The sequence below is a fragment of the Hermetia illucens genome, chromosome 6, assembly GCF_905115235.1.
Source record: "Hermetia illucens chromosome 6, iHerIll2.2.curated.20191125, whole genome shotgun sequence".
NCBI lineage: Eukaryota > Metazoa > Arthropoda > Insecta > Diptera > Stratiomyidae > Hermetia > Hermetia illucens.
In genome coordinates this window covers 69,323,364-69,332,323 of record NC_051854.1, presented here as the reverse complement: position 1 = coordinate 69,332,323, position 8,960 = coordinate 69,323,364, and the positions used below count along the sequence as shown (strand labels likewise).

Here is an 8,960-nt window from a genome sequence, read left to right as displayed (position 1 = left end):
TCATTGTTGTAAGTGCATGGAAATGTATATCAGGGCCCAACGAACAATTATATTTTATAAAAACAATTTAATGATAAAAGATGATTGTGATATAAGCCCATACTGAAAGGTATGATGCTTTCTAGTAAAATTCCACACCTTCATAAAGAGTTTCTCCCAATATCAGTGTTGTAATATAATGAAACACCCCACACAGATCGGGTCTTATTGTTATTGTCTCCCTCGATTTGATTAAACGACACTAATGGACAGCATTTATTGGTTCAAACCAATCTAGAGAATGTTGCTATTTTTTGAAGATATCCAAATAAGATAGAAAAGTACAGGGAGCACGCGCGCCAGGCGTGCAAGTTTTACCAACAAGTCAGCAGGATGAAGCCTACTATCTACCTACCTGGATGTTCATCCTGCCGAGGCAAAGAGAAAAATCTGATTTCCAATGGAATGGGCATATTGGAGCAATGGGTTGAGTACTTTGATGAACTACTGAACAACCAGAACCTCAGTGAGTTGAAGATCCCGCCAACTGAAGACGACGGAGAAATATTGCCACCATCAAGTATGGAAGAAAGTGGCCAGGAGCCGATGGAATTACAGCGGAATTGGTGAAATATGAAGCGATCAATTACACTAAGTGGTTCATCAGCTTGTGTTCATGGTGTGGGACAGTGAATCAATGCCTGACGATTGGCATAGAGGCATTATTTGTCTCACACATAAAAAGAGATACATCACACAGTGCGGCAATTATAGAGGTATTTGCTAAGTACCATCTATAAGATATTCTCCACTATCTTGCTAGGCCGAATAGCCCCATACGCTTAGAACGTCTTTGGCATATACCAAAGAGGCTTCACTCCAGGCAACTCAGTAAGAGATCAGATTTTTTCTGTGTGGCAAGCAATGAAAAAACTGTTTGAATATGAACGTCAGTTGCACTATCTTTTCATCGACTTTAAAGCTGCCTATGATAGCGCAGCCAAGGTCAAACTGTACACGGCCATTGGGGGCTAATGTGCGAGGCCAGATAAAAATAGCAGGATCACTCTCAAGACCATTCGACATCAACAACTACTGGCCTACACTGACGATATTGACATTATGGGAGGAGTAACCCAAGGTAAACAGTCTACTTTCAACATTAAAGAAGGCAAGACGAAGTCCATGGTGACAACATCAGTGCCAAAAACCAAAAAACTAACAATATCGAATTGCACTGGTCAACAGAGAATAATGAAGATAGAAGACTGTAACTTTGAGGCCGTTGATAATTTCTCCTTTCTTAGGTCGAGAATCACAAACAATAACAACTGTGACCATTAAATTCACAGGCGGATGTTGGCTGCCAACAGAGATAGTTTCAGCTTACAAAAACTGCTTCGCTCAAAACGTCTCACCATAGGGTCAAAGCTCTTACTGTACAAGACTATGATCTTGCCAATCCTTATGTATTTCTCGAAGACTTCTTAGTACGCAAATTGCGAACTTTCAGCCGCGTTCGAGAGAAGAATTCTCGGAAGAATTTTTGGTCCCCTACATGAGGATGAACGATTCCGTAGCCTCTATAACGATGAAATCTATGAGCGATATCACGACTGCTTTGGTGGTGGATAAAATCCGGCTCAAAAGGTTGCGGTGGGCGGGTCATTTAATCCGTATGAATGAGGATGATCCAGCCCGGAAAATCTATAAGGGCACTATCTATGGTAGAAGAAAACGAGGCAGACCCTGCTTTAGATGTATGGCGTAGGTCAGAGCGACCTGGGCGCAAAACCGTAGTGGCTGGATTTTCTTACTAAGGCAGGCCTAGACCAGATACCGGTTGATGCGCCGTTGATAATGATGATGGTTGGATAATTCGTAGTGTGTACAAGTTCAATATACCTGATATATAGTTCTATGGGGTACTGACATTTTATCCTTTAGATCTTCGATATATCACAACAAAGTCGCCCTATGTTGGCGGTAATTCTTCACAAATTTCTTGAGTCTAGCTGATTGCCAGTCCACCTTCCGCACTCTGAATATCCCGTTAATTGTATTTTCATTCATTTCGACCATGAACTTCCTCTTTAACGTGGCCCTGGAAAAAGTGATCCATAATGTTGAAGTAAATGCGAGGGGTACGAACCTCTTTAAGTCCACCCAACTACTGGCTTATGCTGACGATATCGACATCATCGGAAGAGCGACCCGAGACGTACAAATTGCCTTCGTCCAGATCGAGCAGACGGTGCGAGATCTAAGGCTGCACATCAATGAAGGCAAGACAAAATATATAGTGGAAACGTCAGTACCGAAAACCAACCAACCAACAACATCAAACCGCCCTAGTCAAACGTGATATCGAATTGGTGGACCTCTTTGCAAAACCGGGATGTCTGGAGTTCCTTATTAAGGCAGACCTAGACCGAATATCGGTGGTTGCGCCGTTGATGATGATGATGGAGCTAATCAAGCCATAGACGCTATGTTTTTCTAGTAATATTACTGTGGACGCCACCAATGGCCAGTTTGCGGGAGGCAAGTTGTTCCTAGTATTTACTTCTCTTGTTCAGTTCTATAGTTCCCTTATCGAAGTTGATCTCCTTTAGAATTTTTAAATGTTTGGTTGCCTCATTGTTTTCTTTTACCGTTCATGGATTCAGGAGGAAGTGACTAGAGTCGGTAGGTATATATATATAATAAAAGAGTATGTGAAAAAGAGGGGGATCCTATAAACAATCAGCAGGCACCTAAGAAAAAAAAAAGCTCAGACGGAGGAAAGCGTACAGAGAATGTAGGAAACTCGACCAGCGTTGCGAAGCCCAAAACGAACGAAAACGATGGATGGACTAAAGTTACCAACAAGAAAGCGAAACGAAAAGCAAAAGTGCGAACTCGTCCAGATGCGATTGTTCCAGTAAGAGCAATCTGTCCCAAGCGGAGATACTCAAAAACCTAAAAGATCTGAGCGGAAATGTGAACAGAATCCGAAGAACCCGGAAAGGAGATCTCATGTTCGAGCTGAAAAGATCCAGCGTGGGCAAAGCTGATGACTCAAGTGAAAAACTCACTTGGGGAGAATGCCGCAGTGCGTGCCCAAAAACATGAGATCTATATACAATGTAAGGATCTCGATGAAGTGACATCAAAAGGCGAAATTTGCACTGCTCCGAAAAAGCAATTTAAGTTGAAAGACCTTACAGAGGAGTCAGGTGTGGGCCTACGAAAAGCCTATGGTGGCACTCAAACGGCCACAATACGAGTATCAGCGGAGGCAGCGCAGATGTTGTTAGCTTGCCGGAAGGGTTCGGATTGGATGGGTTGTCTGCCGTTTAAGAGAACAAATTTCACTGCAGAGGTGCTTTAAATGCCTCATGTTTGGGCACTTCGCGAAGGTATGCACCAGCCGCATTGATGGATCCGATCGATGCAGAAGGTGTGGGGAGAAAGGCCATATTGCCAGGGAGTGCAATAGGGACTCCAAATGCCTATTGTTCGAAGCAAAAGAGGGATAGGAAAACCGGCACATTGCCGGAAGTAGTAAATGTCCGGAATTTAGGAAGGCGCTCACTGCAATGAGAAAATGAGGTTTATTCAAATAAACCTCAATCATTGCAGGGTCGCTCAGGATTTACTTGATCAGACCACGTTCGAATCTGAGATGGAAGTTGCCATCATAAGTGAACCGTATAGAAACCGTCACGGTGGCATATGGGTCACAGATTCGACTGGAGGAGCGGCGATATGGGCTACGCCCCACCAAGTTTGACACTGTCTGAATTCGAGCAAATGTTTGATAATCTGGTTCTCGACGTAAGGGGACGAAGTTCAAAGGTGATTGCTGCTGATTTCAATGCTTAGGCCCTAGAGTGGGGTAGCAGAGAATCAAATGCTAGGGGGCGCAGATTATTAGAAGCTTTTGCGCAGATGGACATGGTTTTGGCTAACGAAGGTGCTGTAAATACCTTTCAGAAAGGGGGGTCAGGCTCGGTTGTAGACCTGACCTTTGTCAGCCCTGCGCTGGCACGTGGTATGTCCTGGTGCGTCAGCGAACGCTACATCCACAGCGATCACCACGCAATCTTCTTTGAGACATTTGTCGAGCCACAGGACAAAGAGCTATTATGCCCGAAACCGAAAAAGGTTTCAGGCTGGTCTGCAAAATCTTTGGATGAGCTGACCTTCATAGAGGTGTCGTTAGATCAACCTGGTAAAGCAGGCGCCTCTACGAAGGAGCCGTCCATCTGGCTCAATGCATCGCCAAATCATGTGACGCGTCCATGCCTAGAAGGTGCTCGTTCGCCAGTAGAAGACCAAACTACTGGTGGAATGATGAACTGACCTGCCTTCGATCAGCCTGCCACCGAGCCAGAAGAGCGGCTTAGAGGGCGGTAGGTGGAGTCGATCAGGGGCAAAAAGAGTGCGCCTATAAAGCAGCCCGCAAAACCCTCAAGCTCGCCATCCAGCGAAGCAAGAGGAAATGCTTTAAGGAGCTCAGCTCAGAAGCGGACATAAACCCGTGCGGGAGTGCTTATAGAATCGTGATGGGACGATTCAGAGGCCGTTCATCTCCGTAGATCACGTGTCCCACCCTCTTGCTGAAAATCATCCAGGGGTTATTCCCCCAGCAAGAGGAGAGCACCGACATATTCCAACCACCTCTGAATGTGACGGCAATTCCTCCAGTCACCAGAGACGAACTGCTGGAGATCTGCGGCAGAATAGGAGACAATAAAGCATCAGGTCTGGACGGAGTACCGAATAAGGCCCTCAAGCTTGCCGTGAAATCCAGGCCGGACATGTTCGCTGAGTTGTTCGAAGCGTGCATTTCCGAGGGAATATTTCCAGCGGTATGGAAGTGGCAGAAGTTGGTGCTTCTGCCTAAGCCTGGTAAACCTCCAGGTGAACCATCCTCATACCGACCAATATGTCTTTTGGACACGGTGGGGAAAACGTTAGAGCGGGTAATCTATAATCGATGCAATCCACGAAAAGCGTAGTACAAGCAAATATTGAAACTGATACGGAAATCCCTAGCGAAGGCTAGTATTCCCGCCTATCTCGCCGCAATTGTCGATAGTTATTTAACTGAAAGGAGGCTGTGGTACGACACTGATGACGGACCGCATGTCGTTTCCGCGGGTGTCCCGCAGGGCTCCGTATTGGGCCCACTACTGTGGAACATCACGTACAACGATGTACTTAATCTTCCCCTTCCGGAGGAAGCCACAGTGGTGGGTTACGCTGACGACATTGCACTGGCTGTTGTCGCAAAGCATCTCGAAGATGCTGAGTTATACTCAAGCGAAGCAATCAGTGCTGTTAAAAGTTGGCTAGAGAGTTCAGGTCTGACACTGGCGGAGGAAAAAACAGAAGCGGTCCTCATGACGAAGCACCGGAAGAGAAACTACGCCTGTATAAGAATCGGGAATCATATCATCACTTCCAAGCCGACCATCAAATACTTGGGGGTGGTGATAGACAGGAAGCTCAGTTATAAGCAACACGTGGAGTATGTTTGTCATAGATCGTCCACTGCCAGTATGGTCCTGACGAGGATGATGCCGAACGTGGGAGGGCCACGACATACCTCTAGGTTGCTTATAGCCAGGGTGGTGGCCTCAATCATGCTCTATGCGACCCCAGTTTGGAGGGAGGCATTGCAGATGTCAGCTAACACTAACAAACTGAGTGCAGCATACAGGAGGACAGCCTTGAGGGTATGCTCTGCCTTCAGGACTGTCTCAGATGATGCAGCATTCGTCATCTCTGGAATGATGCCGATTGACATCTTGGCAGATGATATGGAGAATACATACCATGCGAACTCAATGTCTCCCTTATTGCAGACGAAGAACGCTGAGAGGGAGAGATCCATAAATAGATGGCAAGAGCAGTCGGAACGCTCGGAAAAGGGTCGGTGGACTCACAGGCTCATTTCTGCCATAAAGGAGAGGTTGGAGAGACGACACGGTGAGATTAATTATAATCTCACGCAGTTTCTCAAGGGACATGGAGGATATCTCCAATACCTTCACGGGTTTAAATTGGAGACCTCACCCGACTGTCCAAATTGTGATGGAGTCCCAGAGGACTCAGAGCATGTATTCTTCCAATGTCCGAGATTTGTGGAAAAAAGGAGGAATTTAGAGGAGACTCTAGGAGAGGTGCTGGTACCAGAAAATCTGGTGTCGGAAATGCTAGCACATCAAGAGAATTGAGATGCGGTCAACTCCATGATCGCATCTATTCAAGATAAATTCCGAAAGGCAGAGGAAAGGAGAAAAACGCGGTCACATGCGCCGCGTATAGAAGAAATGGGACTAAGCTAGAGTGAGCTGACTCCGCCCCGTGATGTAATACCTTATGGTGATTCCGCGGGGCAGGGAGGGAGTCGGGGGTGGTTTTAGTAGGTAAAAATCCCACACGCTGGTGTTGGGATTTCCACATCCTCAAAAAAAAAAAAAAAAAAGAGTCGGTAGGTATGCAACATCTTTTACTGATGTAGCATTTCAACCATGTTACTGATACAGTGGTAGTACGTGCCGTGGGTGGTTGCTAATCATTTTCTGGAAAAAGTCCTCTTTAGTGTAACTTATTTGAGACTGCAGCACTAAAACTGAGAGTGCTATACATATATGAAATGACGGCTATGAAATACAGGTAGTAATTTTCATTTGTTAGTCCTCACTGACTTCTGGATGAAGGCAATGCTGTCACAGATATTTCACAACAGCTTGCAGTCGTTATTATATATATATATGTGTTTTCGTTTTCCGCTGTACTGCTTCGCATATCTTTATAAGCTATTCCGCAGCGTCAATATTCGATGACCCGGTAAAAATGCCTTTTTCTGTGCAGGTTTGTGTTGAAAACGAAAAAAACATTCTAATTATGATGCTTACGTATCCCGTAACCCATACCTCCGTACCTCATCAGTAGGAGTAGAGCAAGAAAAATGAGTATTTAATATAATAAGCTCCAATTATATACCAATTTATATATTATTTTTACTTGGAGACATATAAAAACAGATCCACAATTTCTTATCTTATTCACACCTAGTTCTTTGTTCACTGATAACAATTCGCATCTGAGAAATTATAGTATGTGGGTCAAGTTCAGATAAAAAATACCCCTCAGACAGAATCTGTTTTCAATATCCATTCACAGTCCTATAAAAGTCATATGAATATGAACTCACAAGATCAGCTAATCTAGGGTATTTATTAAAATATGACTCAACATTATTTAATGGTAGTTTCCATTTGGATATTATCTTCAATGGCATCCGGTATGTAAAAAATGTATTGAGCATTAAGAAAAAGTAACGGTTCGTGTTGTTACAGCAAATTCATTTACTATTGGAGTACGGATTTTTGGAGGCGAAGAAGCGACTAATCCAATCCCTTATCAGATATCACTTCAAAAACTTCGAGCCACGAAGTGGGATCATTTTTGTGGAGGGTCCATAATTTCACATTCTTATATTGTTACGGCTGCGCACTGCGTCTACCAAGAAGAAGTTGAAAGGCTTTCCATTTTAGCTGGAACAACCAACCGTTTGAGCAATTCGACCCGATATCTGATCCAGTCATACATCCCTCATCCAAACTATAGAGCAAATAACCACCACGACATAGCTCTCGTCCAAACCAAGCACCAGTTCCAGTTTACCTCCAACATTGCTCCAATTAATTTCGAGAAAAGATACTATATTCGCAGCGGTGTAAGATGCCATGTTTCTGGTTGGGGTGTTATGGAAAGGGTGCGTACTGCACCATTCCCCGAGGAATTGCAAACAACCGATTTGTGGACTATTTCAAATCGTTTATGTCGTCGATTTTACAATGTTTCAATGAATGAGATATGCACCTTTGGAATGGTGGACGAAGGAACCTGTGCGGTAAGGAAGATATTATTCACCTCGTACTTAATTTATTTAGTCAAATTTCGTCAGGGTGATTCTGGTGGTCCACTTGTAAGCTGGGACAGATCTCATCTTATTGGCGTAGTGTCATACGGCCCGGCGTACTGCGGAACGGGCATTCCAGATGTTTACACGCGGATTTCAGTATTTACAAATTGGATTAGGGGAGTCATCAAAGCTAACTTATAGATGGTATTCGTAGTAGGAATGTTTTATAAGCATGTAAAAATAGAGTAACAATAAATTACTTTAAGACTAAGTATAAACGATGTACTAACCTTTGTAACTACGATATTTTTTATTTCATTTCTCTCATTACATATTTTCTCAGTGGATAGCGGATGTCTAGGGGAATAGATAACTTGTGCTCCTCAAGTGACTTTCATCGGTAGCGTTAATTGAATTACTTATGAAACCCGGATTTTGCTAATATTTTATCTGCCTAGACATTGAGTGCCTGGTAGCTTCGGTCCTGACATAGTTGCAATAAGGTAGCAGCGTAATGGAAACTACTTTAGATTATTAGTATGGGAATTTTTAACACCTTACGAAGCTATGTGAGCGAGAATGCCCTTGTGAAAATATTTCTCATGCAAATGATTGCGAGCGTACTTTCGTTCCCAAAGATGGCCATTAATTAGTTTGATTAACTACGGGAAAGCAAAGATTTTCATCAAAGCACTAATGACTTTAAGTGAATTACACAACTGAAAATAAGCTATCAGATTAATTAATTTTATAATATAATAAAGTGCAGAATCCCTGACGTATGCATAGCTTAATTAAATACCTATCATGTTTCAAAAGCTTATACTTACCAAATACAAATACTTAATAGCCGGATGGCCTTGATGTTTCCAAGGAAACATTACAGTGCAGCCTATGTATCTGCTACATGCAGTTAACACCCTCACAACAACAAAATTTGAATATTGTGATTCGTTGATAAAACACTCTGATCTGAAATGATTATAAAGTTCATTTCCATTATCCAAAGCATGTAAGGAAGTTCTGAATTAGTTATGTCATTGTCTAACTGAGCTTC

General features: G+C 43.4%; 1 protein-coding gene across 1 annotated transcript; it reads left to right on the top strand.

The window, feature by feature from the left end:
- The first annotated feature begins 7,055 nt into the window (after positions 1-7,055).
- LOC119659753 (chymotrypsin-2-like) lies at positions 7,056-8,631 on the top strand. Its single transcript, XM_038068015.1, has 3 exons — positions 7,056-7,279; positions 7,335-7,891; positions 7,946-8,631. The coding sequence occupies exons 1-3, from the start codon at positions 7,222-7,224 to the stop codon at positions 8,102-8,104; spliced, it is 774 nt and encodes a 257-aa protein (XP_037923943.1). The 5' UTR covers positions 7,056-7,221; the 3' UTR covers positions 8,105-8,631.
- Positions 8,632-8,960: the final 329 nt, after the last annotated feature.

Excerpts from the sequence above, each read along its gene's own strand:
- LOC119659753 (XM_038068015.1), top strand. The coding sequence starts at position 7,222 with ATGACTCAACATTATTTAATGGTAGTTTCCATTTGGATATTATCTTCA. Across the intron at positions 7,280-7,334 it reads ATTATCTTCAATGGCATCCG|CAAATTCATTTACTATTGGA; the intron begins GTATGTAAAAAA and ends GTGTTGTTACAG. Across the intron at positions 7,892-7,945 it reads TGGACGAAGGAACCTGTGCG|GGTGATTCTGGTGGTCCACT; the intron begins GTAAGGAAGATA and ends AAATTTCGTCAG.